General features: G+C 38.4%; 1 protein-coding gene across 2 annotated transcripts in view; it reads left to right on the top strand.

Annotated features, from left to right (window-relative positions):
• Positions 1-11,621, top strand: part of LOC105866638 (disintegrin and metalloproteinase domain-containing protein 5-like) — a 128,155-nt gene extending 116,534 nt beyond the window's left edge. The window contains exons 19-22 of one of the 2 annotated variants that reach the window (XM_012756090.3): positions 5,525-5,684; positions 7,004-7,054; positions 11,220-11,302; positions 11,456-11,621. In XM_012756090.3, the coding sequence (XP_012611544.1) occupies positions 5,525-5,684; positions 7,004-7,054; positions 11,220-11,302; positions 11,456-11,484 (323 nt within the window). In that variant the 3' untranslated portion in view covers positions 11,485-11,621. The remainder of the gene's footprint in view (positions 1-5,524; positions 5,685-7,003; positions 7,055-11,219; positions 11,303-11,455) is intronic. The other variant, XM_012756091.2, reaches the window with a different exon arrangement.
• Positions 11,622-14,423: the final 2,802 nt, after the last annotated feature.

Below are 14,423 nucleotides of genomic sequence, written 5' to 3'. Positions count from 1 at the left end.
GGAAATGCAACTTCACTCAGTTTCATATAGCAATCAAGGGAATGAATGATACGGTAGTACATGTTTGTTTCTGATGTGTATTCAAGCTAACTCAGCAGTAGCTATTTTGTCTTTTGTCTTCAGTAGCTATTGGTGTCTTTTGGGGAGAAAAAAAAGTTGTTTATTTTATTTTATTTTATTTTATTTTTTTTCATTTGGGAGACCAACACAATGTGATTGAGTTAGAAGTTCTTGCCTGTTTCGTTCCAGACACTTGAGATTCACTTTCTATGTGTGCTTTCATGGCCCCTTCTCCACCATGCCCAATTCTAAATGATGTTTTTGGCATATTGTTCAATTTACCCTCCATCTGTTATCAAAATAGTGCATTCATTTTAGCCTTCTTGTTCAGTGATGTCTGGGTTATGCTCGTGTTAGTATTGTAATTGTTCTCATTTTCATTATCCAAGCTCTCAAAAAACACAGTTATGATATCTCTAATCTGAGATATTAAGCTAGCACCATCTTGATACAAAGCACAACAGTTATTCCACAGCATAAGCCAAGGATGGACTGTTAACACTCATGATTTCAACACCCTTTAAGTGTGCATTTAAGTCACATCACTCAGAGCGAACTGCAGATCATCAGCAGTGATAGGGAAAAGAAACCCCCAAAACAAATAGCAACAGCAACTACAGAAGGTGGACGATCCATGCCTTATTCATTTGACGCTAAAACGATGTTGCGGTTTTAGTCTCTCTTTTTTTCATGTTCATATGGATTTTTCCCCCCAAACTTCCATGCCAGTTGCCGAGAACCGGCAATTGTGCCATCCCAGTGAGGGATTGAGCACTGGGTGAGACTTTCAGTGCTGCAAGCAGGACAAGTCCCTCCTCAGAGCTGCACAGCTGCTGCAGGTGCCCTGTGGCTCTCGGCTGTCAGAATGGTGCCCAGCCCAAGCTGCCCTAGGCTCGCGTGCCTGTGGGTTCTCAATCTTACCATCAAATTGATACTAACTGGTCAACACTGAGGTGCTCACTTGGTAGTGATAATACCCACTGGGTGCTGGTCAGGTAGGGGGAGGTGAGGGGTGGGGGGTAAACCCACAGCTAATGGAAACGGGGCACACTGTGTGGGGGAAGGGCACACTTGTACCCTGGCTCGGGCGAGGCAAATGCATTTCATGTAACCAAATATTTGTACCCCCACCATATCTTGAATTGAAAAAGAAATCTTTGATAAGCTAATAGGAAAAAAAAAAAGATATCACACTTGCATTTCTTTGATTTCATGGGGCTTCCCGTTTATCTTATGGTTGTAGTGAATTTATAATTCTTCTATTAATTGCCCTTTATCACCTTTGTCAATCTATTCTACTGGTTTGTTTGACCTTTTATGTCTCTCACACACATACTCTCATATACACTTGATTGTGGTAAAATGCCCATAAAAATGTAACAGTTTTTAAGTGTGCAATTCAGTGGTCTTTAAGTACATTGTTGCTGTACACTGTTGTGCAGCCATCATTCCACTGCAGAACTCTTCACATTGCAAAACTGAAACTCTATACGAAGTAAATAATAAGTCCTCATTCTTCCTCTCCCCAGAACCTGCACACCAGCATTCTGCTTTCTGTCTCTATGCATCAGGCAACTCCAGGAACCCAGGTGGAACCCTACAGTGTCCGTCTTTTTGTGACTGGCTTATTTCACTTAGCCTAAGGTCCTTAAGGCTCATCCATATTGTGTCTTGTGTCAGAATTCCATTCCTTTTCAAGGCTGATTAACCACTTTGGTACCAGCGTCAACTATAGTCAGTAGCCATGGATGAACGCGCCCAGCCCAGCGTGGACTATAGTCCACGGCCACAGATAAATGCACACAGTGACTTTAGCCGACAGCTGTGATGTGACCTTTCTAATTTTTCACGTATCCAAATAAAATGGTGAACATTTAAAAATAACGTCATGAAAACATATATGTATATGTATATGTTACCTGTTCTGATTTCCATTACAAGTAAAGCTGCCTGTAAAGTAAAACCAGCTTTCAGTGCTTTAAAGCTTTCCTCATCACACGAGAGCAAAACAGACCCGCCGTCAATGCCCAGCACAGACTATCGTTGGGACCGTGAGTGTTGGCCGTGGGCGAGGTTTCCCGGCCAGTGAGCGCCGTACCGGAGTGGTTAACGGTTCAGTGCATGCATAGACTGTATTTTGTTTGTCCCTTCACAGGCCAATGGACACACTTGGGTTTCTTCCACATTTTGGCTATTATGAATAATGTTGCTATGACCACCAGTTTACAAACATCTCTTCGAGTCCCTGTTTTCAAATTTGGGGGTATATGTCCATACGTGACATTGCTATTTCAGCTGGCAATTATATTTCTCATTGTTATGAGGAACCACCAAACTATTTCCCAGCGGTTGCTTCATTTTACATTCCTACTGGCAGTGCACAGGGCTTCCACTCTCCCCACATCCTTGTTCAACACTTGTTATGTTCTGTTTTTCTTTCTGTTTCTTCTGTAGTAGCCACATACTGTGGGTGTGAGGCGATATCTCTTGTGGTTTTGATCACAAGAGATAACTGGATCCGACAGATCAGAAATTACCTTTATCATTTTTAAGAATGTTATGGTTTTGTTCAAAATTGTTATTGGGAGAAGATCTTTTCTGTTAATATGTTACTTTTAACATGTTACTTCTTACACATAGGAGGCCTATTGATTTTTGCGTAAAAGTTTTATAAATGGACTATCAACTATTTTCAAAAGTCTTTTCGTTTATTTTCTGAGGGATTAACATTTTTTTAAAAGATGTAAACTGCAATTAATAATAACTTTGCCACACCTTTTTAATAATAATAATGATTTCTATCTCTTTCTTATTTTTCAGTTAACCTCCGTCTCTGTCTCTAATCTCATAATTGCATTGGGGAATCTATTTAGAATAAAGGAAATAATCATGAAAATGGTGCTCATTACTTTAATCTTAAGAAAACCTTTAATATTTTATTATGAAAAGCCTGTGCTTCCTTTGATTTTATATGTTCATCTTGCTGAGAAAATATTTATCTCTTCTAATTTTTTAAATCAGGAATATCTTTTAGATTTTATTAAATGTTGTTATGGCATTGAAATGATCATATTGTTTCTTAGACTGCCTTTGAAGATATTCTAATACTAACCTATCTTCTCTACTAGCCTGACTCTGGTGCTATTATTAGGAAGTGAATGTTGATGAGAAGGAAATATTTAACAGGAGTTCCACTCCCTTCAAGGGATGCCTTGGGGAGTATATGATCGCATTCATTTTTTCTTGAAAACACACTGTATTAGTCTGTTGGGGCTGCCATAATAAAAAAACACAGGTTGGGTGTCTTAAACAACATAAATTTATTTTCTTATAGTTCTGGAAGTCAGAAGTCCATGGTCAAGGTTCTGGAAAATTGGACTTCTGGTGAGGGCTCTCTTCCTGGTTTGTGGGTGGCTGCCTTCTCACTGAGCCTCCTCACATGGCCTTTCCTTTGTCAGTGGGGGACAGGAGGAGGAGGAGGAGGAGGAGAGAGAAATAGTTCAGGTCTCTCTATTTCCTTTTATAAGAACACAAATCCCATTGTATTAGGGCCCCACTCTTATGACCTCATTTAACACTCATTATCTCCCACAGGCTGCATGTCCAAATACCATCACATTGGGGTTGAGCCTTCAACATATCAATTTAGAGGAGCACAATTCAGTCCATAAAATTCCAACCTATGATGCCCTCTCACACATTCATGTTCTTTTCACATACAAAATACAAAATCCATTCCATCTTAACAGTCCCAAAAGTCTTAACCAATTCCAGCATTAGCTCCAAGTCCAAAGTCTCATCTGAATGTCATCTAAGTCAGGTATAAGTAACAGTTGAGAAATGATTCATCGTGAGGCAAAATTACTCTCCAGATGTGAACCTCTGAAACCAGACAAAATATGTGTTTCCAAAATATAATGGTGAGATAAGCTGAGGATAGACATTCCCATACCAAAAGGGGGAAATTGGAGAGGAAGAAGAGGTGACAGGTCTCAAGTAAGCCTGCATCTTAGCAGTCCAAATTCCACTGGATCTTATGGTTTGAGAATGATCCTATTTGACTTGATGTTCTTCCTTCTAGGCCCACTGGAGTGGTAGTGTCACCTCCCCAGTCTTAGGTGGCAGCCCCAGCCCTGGCTCTGATGGCCCTCCTGCTTATGCCATTTTACAGTGGCCCCACCCATAAGGCAATGGGCTGGGTCAACCTGGGCCACTGAAATTGAAAAGGGTAGCCCACCCTCTGAAATCAAGAAAGCCATCTTGTCCCCTTAGTTTGTGGTGGCAGTAGCAGCCATGATCATCTTGGAATCACCTTAGGGATTGTTATTTTTTTCTTGAAAGATAAAACATGATCATAGCCAAACAGCTCTGTTGTCCCTTCCTATTCTGTTTGGATCAAACTGGCAGTGTCTCTGCCAGTGTAATTTTAGTTATGCTAGTATAATCCCATATTATCCCATATCCTAGTATAATGCCAGCATAATCCCACATGCCAGTATAATCCCCTGGTTTCTGCTAAAATGGCAGATTAAATCCACGATTCACGTCACCATAATCTCTTTATCAAATGATTTTCTAGCCACACCCTTAGTGTTCTCTCCAGAACACGTTTTCTCATTTTTAAAAATACAGATAGGCTCAGAATTTTCACTTAAAAAGTACTTCTTTAATCCATCTCTCACTTCTTCCATTTTACCACAAGCAGGTGGGAGGATGCAGAACACACCTTCAACATTTTGCTTAGAAATCTCCTCAGCGAATTATCCACCTACTGGGCTTGTGAATTCTATCTTCCACAGAATATTAGAATACAATTTAGCCAAGTCTTTGCTACTTTATAACAGGAATCATCTTTTCTTCATTGTCTAATAAAATGTTTCTTATTTCTGTCTGAGACATCACCAGAAGCACCTTTAATGTCCACATTTCTACCAACATTTTATGTATTCTCTAAGAAGGCGAAAGCTTTCTCTATTCTCTTTTTGAGCCCTCACCAGAGTCACCTTTAACATCTGTATTTCTATAAACATTCCCTTAATCATAATCCAGGCATTTTCTGGCATGTGCCTTAAAATTATTCCAGCTTCTTCCCACTACCCGGCTCTAAAGTCTCTTCCACATATTTAGGTATTTGTTGGAGAAGAACCTCACTTGTTGGTACCAAAATCTGTATTAGTCATGGTCCTCCGAGAATCAGAATAATAGGAGATTATATAATCTCCTATTATTCTGATTCTCGGAGGACCATATAATGTGGTAGAAGGTTAAGAACTAAAAAAAAAACCCAATAAAGCACTAGTAACAACCCCTTTTTTGGCTTTTATTATATTCATTATATGTCTACATAATTTATAAAGGAAATGTCTAGTGTTTGAGAATAATGTTGGTAATGGTATCCTTTCCACCTTTTCCTTTGCTTATGAAAATCTCGGACATAATTTGAAACTGATATTTTCCATTCTAGCTAAAAGTTCTTTGGAGAGAAGACAAGGCGCTCATCAGAAATCCAAGTTTCAACTCATTTTCTACATTTCTGTACCTGTGCTGATTATTACTACTGCTGCTTTAATAAAACAGAAAAGAGTAAGAGAGCTCTGCAACAGGGAGGAAAGTGAAAGTGAGAGGTATGTATTATATATACACAAATATACACATATATACGCACATACATATATTTACTTTCTTTACATTAAGTAAGACAAGAAAAAACTGTCCCTGTTTTATTGGGAATAACCTAAGACAATAGGTAAGGCAATGTAAGGAGGAGCCCCCCAGGACACATTTTGTACCATTTAACATCCCTTTGTTTCTTGTTTGGATGTTTTTTCTAGTTTTACTCCTTACTAAAACCACTCCGTTTACCACCCGTGTCATGGTAGGAGGAGACATCGCTGCCAGTAGTATTTTTGAGGTTTATTTAGCTTCTTAGTTCACTGACTCTGCCAAAATAGTCATATTGTTAACAAGCTTCATGAAAATTAGATGACACTGCATTTCAAGGGAACTTTCAAAAAATAAATTTATTAGATACAGATTCTTAGGTCAGTTGCAAGCACCTTTATTAGAACACCTTTCTCAAATAAAGATAATATCTATGAAACTGCTTCCACAATATTTATTCTAAATATTGATATTGGCGATCTGTAAAGTTATTATTTAACTACAAATTACATGTATTAATAATGCTAGATTAAAGGGACAGGAGATAGCATTGTGTAGTAGGAAGAAAATCATATTTAGCTTTCAAAAACCTGGGTTTAATTTATAAATCTTACATGTAAAACTGTGATATCTTGAGCAAGTGATTTAATTTCTATGTACCAAAAACGATTCTATGTAGTTCTATAGATAGAATGAGAGATTATACTAGCTTTCCAATGTAGGAGACCTTTTGTGTACATCAATTTAATGAGTGAGACCACCATATTATCTGTAGTAAGTTATATAAATATTTAAACATCATATTGAGCCTCTTATTTATAATTTGCAACATTTCACTACAGAAGTATTGGAATAGAGTTTTTACCTTTCAAGAATTGATGAGAAGAGAAAATGTGTATGTTTTTTGAGAAGGAGAAAGAAACATAAATAATTATATGGAAAACTGAATTTTTTGAGTGCTACTTTATGATTTGGCTTAATTTGATCTGAGGAATTAGGGATATCATAGAATAAGGAGGACCACCTGCCCAAATGTGGGCTTACAACATCAATACTTTGTTAAAATGAAGATAAGAAGAGTCACTTAGCAAAGCAAAGTAGCTGATGGCATTTGTTCTAATATAGAGATAGTTCCTCTTTTGTGGTGTTTTATGTTTTCAAAAAGAGACATTTATTTATTTGAATCATAATATTTCCTTGAAGAACATTTTTCATTCAGTCATTTAATTGTTCAAGATTTTAAATTTTCTTTAATTTAAAACAAACTTTATCAATTTTATAGATCTGTGTCAGAAGAAAGCAACAGTAGCAGCAACTTATCCACCATTGAAAGGTGAGTGTAGAATAGTGTGTTTAATCATTTTGTGTTGTATGTTTTCATCATTGTTTAGGAGCACTTTAAAATGGTTAACTTAAAACCAAAACATTTGTTTATATTATATTTTATGACTCTCACTGTAGGTTATTTTATAGTAATAAACAATAAAACTTGGTTTTATATCTCAGCCTCTCTTCCTTGACCTATGTTAAAGGAAGGATTTTTGTGCATTCACAGTAGCAGCTATGTGCACATAAATGTGGATTTGAGATTTTTTGAGTATTGGGCAAGAACATTTATATTTTGATGTATTTTACTGGAATATAAAAAGATAACTGATGCTCTAAGGGATGTAACATGTGCTTATGGTTATGCTGTTATCTTGAAAAGAAAATACTATTGGTGTAAGATAGAGCCTTGGAGTTGTGATTCAATTCACTGTCTTAATTCATCTGAGAAAGTAAGTATAGAGATCATATTATGGAAGCATCAAACACAACATTTTATAAAATTACATATTCTTTTAAAATTATCAGTATATATAAATTTTCCTTACCAAATGATAGAATATAAAAGGAGAAAAATATGGCATCCAAGATTATTTTTCACATTCTCTCTTCATCCTTGAAATATAAAGTTACATACTGGTTAGGATAATTTATATAGCAAATACTGAGTGAGATAAATTTCTGAATTGAGCAAAGTACTAATTTTAAGAGGAACATTATTAAATATGGACAGTCAACATCCTAATTTCATTGTCAAGGCAGCTGTTTTAGGTTCTACAAAAATTAGGCTTATTTTTGCTTTCTAGGCAAGACTATACTTTGATTCTTTAAATCACAATGTGATGCATATTCCAGAACAAAGAAGAGCCCGTGATATCTGGGCTCTGAACTTTAGCTTTTGGGTGATTTTATACTGGTCAGTGTCTGTTGTGCTGAGCAAAGTATAACGTAGATCTGAGTACTTCCTGCAAGGAAGGTCTGGTCTTTGCAAATTCCCTCAGTAATTGCTTTCTGAGAAAGTCTTAATTTCTCCCTCATACAACAGATTTAGTTTTTCAGGACACAAAATTCTAGGCTGGCCATTATTCTGTTTTAGAAGACTGATCCGTTCTGGCCTGTAAGGATTCAGTTGAGAAGTCTGTAGCTAGTCTGATAGGTTTTCCTAAGTAAGTGATCTGTTGTTTTCACCTTATTGCTTATTGGAGAGCCTTTTTCAAGTTACTTTGGCCAGTCTAATGACTATGTTTCGTGGTAATTGCTTCTTTATGATGACTCTCCCTGGAGTCCTGTGTGCTTCTTACATATGGATATCTAGATTTTTAGCAAGGCCAGGGAAATTTTCCTCAATTATTCCCTCAAATAAATTATCCCACCCTTGTGTATTTTCTTCTATGATTCTTATATTTGGGTTTTTATATAATCCCACATTTCTTGTAGGCTTTGTCATTCCTCTTATTTCTCTGTTCTTTCTCTTTTACTATTTTGTTTAGCTTATGGGTGTTACCTTCAAGCTCTGAGATTCTTTCTTCTGCCTGGTCTAGCCTAATTTTAAAGTTTTCCATTGTGATTTGTAATTCCTTGAATGAATTTTTCATTTTCAGAATTTCTGTTTGTTTTTTCTTTAATAATTTGATTTCTTTAGATAATTTTTCATTCATTTCCCACATTGTTTTTTTGGCTTCTCGGTGTTAGGTTTCTATTTTCTCTTGTGTTTCTTTGAGCTCTCTTATAATCCACATTTGAAATTCTTCATCTGTCATTTTAACTATTTTGTATAGGTTGGTATCCATTGATAAGGAGTTATTGATTTCTTTTAGAGGTCTGCTTTTGTGCTGATTTTTCATGTTTCTGGAAATATTTCATTGATTCCTTCTCATCCAGCCTCTTAATGTAGAGCTGGGGGTGCTAGGGCTGGCTTATTGCATTGTCTCCAAGTCCCCAAAACTCAATCCCTGGCAGTGCCAGGGAGAAGAGTGCTAGTCATGAGTTGCCTTTGGGGTGTTTTAGCAGGTTTGATGAACCTCTTGGGTTACCTCTAACCTTTTGTTTTCACCTCTTCCCAAGGGAGTGTAGTGAGTTTGGTCCCCTAGCTTAACCTCTGAGCTGGTAGACTATACTTGTGGGTATGATCCTCTGCTCCCAAATTGCTTAAGCTGGAGGGCACTATGTTTAGCTATGGGGCTGTTCCCCAACATTGATTATAGTTTGCCTGGAGGAGCCAGCTGCCCAGGTAATTATTTGTTCCTGTGGTAGGCTCTGGTTCCCCAGGTGGGGCACATGAGTACCCCAAGCTTTGGAAGGGACCCTATAGCTCCCAAGGGGTTGCTTGGTCCCTTCTTCCCCTGAGATGGAGGAAGGAGCAAGACAGATCATCATGGCTGGAATGAGAGAGCCTGAGGGGCATTGCTAAGCCTCACTGGGGCTCAGAGTTTGCTTATCTGGCTGCTGGGGGGGAGCCACTAATAGGGAGTTCAGAACAATCTCTCCAAGCCAGGAGGGTTATCTCTGGGGGAGAAGCCTAATTTGTGTGATTGCCAAGGCCCCAGGCCAGGTTCTTTCCTGTCCACTGGACAGTTTCTCTGCTAGGGGTCGAGTGAGGCCCTCCCTATTTTCTCCCTGTAACTCCACTGCCTTGTCGCCTCCGAGCAGTCTGAGTGCATGGGTTTCCAGCCACCTAAAAGGAGCTCTTGAACTACCCCACCATCTGTGTCTGGACTCAGTGGCAGGCACATGTGGGCACACGCCTCCACTGTAGAGAAAGAAGCCCCTCAGCACAGAGCACTCTCTTAGTTGCTGGGGTGGGGGAGGGGCCAGAGTTTTCCTGCACCACTCTTGTGTCTAGGGGCCACAGTCTTGCCCAAGCCATCAGCAGGCAATTCTGGGAGACACCGGCAGGGAGATAAATAGGCCTCTCCGTGAGGAGCATTTGTGTAGTCACTGTGGGGGAGGATCCATGGTTTCCTTGCTCCACTCTTATGACAGGGGTGCTGGTCTGGCCTGCCTGTCCAAGACCCCGCAGGTGATCCTGCATGCTATGCTGCTGGGGTGGAGAGAAACTGGGTTCCAGCACCCAGTACTCTCGCAGTTGCTGTGGGTGGGAAGGGCCAGGGTTACAAGCCTGCCAGCACCAAAATTGCTTTCTGTAGTGCCAGGAATAGAGCAGATGCAGAGGAGGAAGTTTCCAGGTGTAAGAAATGTAGTTCTCTGGTCCCTGGTGGCACTTTTCTGTGGGGTGAGAGCTTCTGTGTCCCAGTGCTCGTGAAGGCATCCAAGTATTGGAGGGGAACCCACCCTGCCCCTTTCACTTGGCTCTGGGTTTCTCTGGGTTTGGTTCACACTGCTGCTGTCTTCTTTCTTCCTTTTTGTCATCTTTGCAGCCCTTGTGAGCTATTTCTATAATGAATATGGCAATAGAAGTAGAAAATACATGATATGCACGGATAGAATTAGAAGGATTTTAAGAATTCCTTTAGTATGAGGTATGCTTAGTATATTTTGACTTTCTCCTATCTCTCACTCCACTAACTATTTTGTGATATAAATTGAGATTTTAGAGTTAACCTACTGTTAATAAATCTTGCCTTTTAAACATGTTTTTATCTGGATACTAAATATATTTTGTCATTTTCGGTTTTGCACTTAAATTTATAAAAACATTTTGAATTCATTTATACTTAACTGGTTCATAGTTCTAAAGGATGATTTTAGCTCTTACTGGTGTTAAGATCCTTTTCCAGCCAGAGATTTTGAAATGTCCAAATCTTGCCTTTGTCACTACTCTCTTCTATTAATTTATTCAATACATTTTGTGTGTGTATATGTGTGTCAGTCATTCTTCTTACTATAGTAGTAATATGTAATAATCATTTATTTAAAAATATAGGTATGCAAAATAATGAAATAATTATCATTATTAGTCTTGGCACCTAGAGATGATCATTGTTAAAAAATTTCAGTACATAGGTATATACATCTGCGTGTGCGTGCGTGTGTGCATGTGTGTTTGTGTGTGTGTGTGTTTGTGTATGCACATGTTCATGTTGGTTCTTTATCTAATGTAAAATGTAATTGTAGTTAGAATTACCATTTTTCTTCTTTTTTAGTGTAAGGTAAAATCATTTCATATACTTAGTATGGAATTCCCAAAGAACCTTGTTTATTGCCCTATACAGGTACCAAACATGGATAAATAAACACTTAGGGTATTTTACCACTGCTATTACAAAACTAAGAGTATTTGCAGTTGAGGTAACAGGTAACTTTTTTACTGGACTTAATTTTTATTTCCTTAATCTTTTCCTTTCAATTGCCTATGCTTTTTAAATTACTTGAGTTAGAAATATATTAACTATAAAAAAGAAAAATGAGTGACATTGGCATTTTACTTGTGTTTTGTTTTCTCCTACAGCAACAGTTTCTAACAACACTGAGTGCTAATACCTAGAGAGAGCATAGTACCAAATACATCATCATAAACTGGTCTGATCCAAGAAGGATAAAACAATATCTGCCTTACTGCTGTTGTCACAGCTGAGGGCTTTAAACTATGAAATAATAAACCATCTGTGCCCGAATCTCTCAACTTATGTCTGGTGTCTCCTTTAAATTTCTAGTCCCAAGTCCTACCTTATCTACCCCAACTTGCATCCATAAGATGCTCTGAGTCAGATGAAGGCAGCCCAAGACCCTCATTTCATGAAGCCAAGAGGGTCTGCCAGTGCAGCCCCATGAAGAGAGTGTCTGTTTTCCCTTCTGCTCCTGAGGGTGTCCTGAATCTCCTTCCCTCAGTCTAACCTATCCCCTTTCCTTCAGAGTTTTTAGCATACAGCTAGTCTGTGATTTGTGGTAGCAGCATTCATCCAAATCTGAATCCGGTTCCTCTCTTGTTCCCACTTCTCATTTTTGAAAGCTGTATATCCACTTTAGTGTGTTGAGAAACTCATTTTTCAAAAGTAGATTTATCATGAAGCCAAGGAAGTAAAATCTTCAGGACCACTTACTTGCCCAGACCCTCTTCATAGTCATGAACCTAATTCTGTATTCTTAGATTTCATCAAATGTTCTGTGATTCAGGCCCAACTGAACCTGGATCACCTCTATGGTTTACCAATTCCCTTGGTAGTGGTGTGCTTGAGCAAGTTCATACCAGCTTCTCAGACCTGATCATTAAAATTTCAGAACTTTTTGAAGTCAGTTGTTAATAGTCATTATTAAAAACATTACTTAAATTTAAATAAATTAAAAACCAATACTCAAAACATATCATTTCTTAATTATTTAAGTAAATTTTATTTTTGCTTTTGAGGTTATGGCTATTGTGTCTTTATTATGTAATTACCTTATTATGGTGTGTGACTTGCATCTCTTCCCAATTCTCCTAGATATATCAAGTGGTAGCTTGAAATTAGCCTCCATTGAAACTGATAAACCTATAAATCTGGGCTTCCTCAGCTCCTCCACCACCACCACAGAGACATCTATATAACATTTCTAGCACACAACTGCCCTTGTATCTATCTCAACTTCCTTCTGTTTTTCTTTTCAGTGGCTTGTTGAAGGTACTTTTCTATCATGGCTCAAATCTACCCCCAATTCTTCCTGGACCAGAATACTTGGTCTCAACAAATTGGGTCAGAAAGAACAGACCTCAACACAATGAAGACCCTATATGACAAACTCACAGCTAACATCATATGGAATGGGGAAAAGTTGAAAGCTTTTCCTTTAAGATTTGGAACAAAACAAGACTTCCCACTTTCACCACTTTTATTCAACATAGAAGTACTAGCCAGAGTTATTGGGCAAGAGAAAGGAAAAAATGAATACAAATTAGAAAGAATTCAAACTGTCCCTGTTTGCAGATGACATGATAACATATATAGAAAACCCTAAAGACTTCAACAAAAACCATTAGAACTAATAAAAGAAGTTAGTAAAATTGAAGAATTCAAAATCAGCATGCAAAAATCAGTAGCATTGCTATGCACCAATAATGGACTATTTGAAAAAGAAACCAAGAAAGTAGTTCCATTACAATAGCTAAATAATAAAATATCTAGGAATAAACTTAATAAAGGAGGTTAAATCTCTACAATGAAAAATATAAAATACTGATAAAAGAAATTGAAGTGGACACAAATAAATGGAAAGATGTCATGTGTTTATGGACTGGAATGATTAGTATTTTTTAATTGTCCATGTTACTTAAAGCAATCTACAGATTCAATACAATCCCTATCAAAATATCAGTGAAATTCTTCACAGAAAAAGAAAACACAAAATATATATAGAAGGGCAAAAGACCCCAGATAATCAAAGCAATCTTGAGCAAAAAGAACAAAGCTAGAAGTATCACATTACCTGACTACAAAATATACTACAAAGCAGGGATCCTCAAACTTTTTAAACAGGGGGCCAGTTCACTGTCCCTCAGACCATTGGAGAGTACTCACTGTGGGCCCAGGACGAGTTGGCTGCTAAGCAGGACAGGCAGTGGTAGCAAAAGCACCTGGCGGGCCAGATAAATGTCCTCAGCGGGTGGTATGTGGCCTGCGGGCCGTAGTTTGAGGACACCTGCTATTAAGCTATACTAATCAAAAAAGCATGGTATTGGCATACAAAGAGACACATGGGCCAATAAACAGAATAGAGAAATTTTAACAAAAGTGCCAAGAACACACATTGGGGAACACACAGTCTCTTCAATAAATGGTGAAACTAGGTAAACTGGATATTCGTATGCAGAAGAATGAAATGAGAGCCCCATCCCTTACTATATTAAAAATATTTACTCAAAGTGGATTAAGGACTTGAATGTAAGACCCAAAATCATGAAATTACTAGAAGAACATAGGAGAGATGCTTCATGAAATTTGACTGGGAAGGCAGGAAGGAAAAATGACAGAGTAAAGGTAACCCCCTGGATTCCTGCTCCCAGAGAAAGAGACATAGATCTTGGTCTCCTACATGTGAGTTGATCACCCCCTACAAGGACAGCATTGAGAAACTGCAGAGGTCCCGCACAGAACTCTCAAAAATGGAAAAAAACAAGGTGATTGGGAGGTAAGATCAGTTCTCTGGAGAGTGCAAAACAAACAATAGGGCATACAGCATGGGAGGGTGCTGGCCTACCAGGCCAAGGGGTGAAGTGGGATCAGATCCACGGGAGAACTCCTTGCTTCCCCATTGACCTCCACACCCACCCAGCCAGGGACCTGTCTGAAGTTGGAGGGAAATCGCGGCAGGAGAAGAGGGTGCTGGAGAGTGCAGTCATTAGTGGAAAGCACCGTGAACTTCCCCGGAGCCCCATGCTAGGATGGCACCAAGAGGGGAGGAAACTGAACTGAGCTGAAAGGGGAGACAGATATCTTGCCTCT

Source organism: Microcebus murinus, chromosome 24 (assembly GCF_040939455.1).
Source record: "Microcebus murinus isolate Inina chromosome 24, M.murinus_Inina_mat1.0, whole genome shotgun sequence".
Classification (NCBI taxonomy): Eukaryota; Metazoa; Chordata; class Mammalia; order Primates; family Cheirogaleidae; genus Microcebus; species Microcebus murinus.
This window is presented reverse-complemented; position numbering and strand designations above follow the sequence as displayed.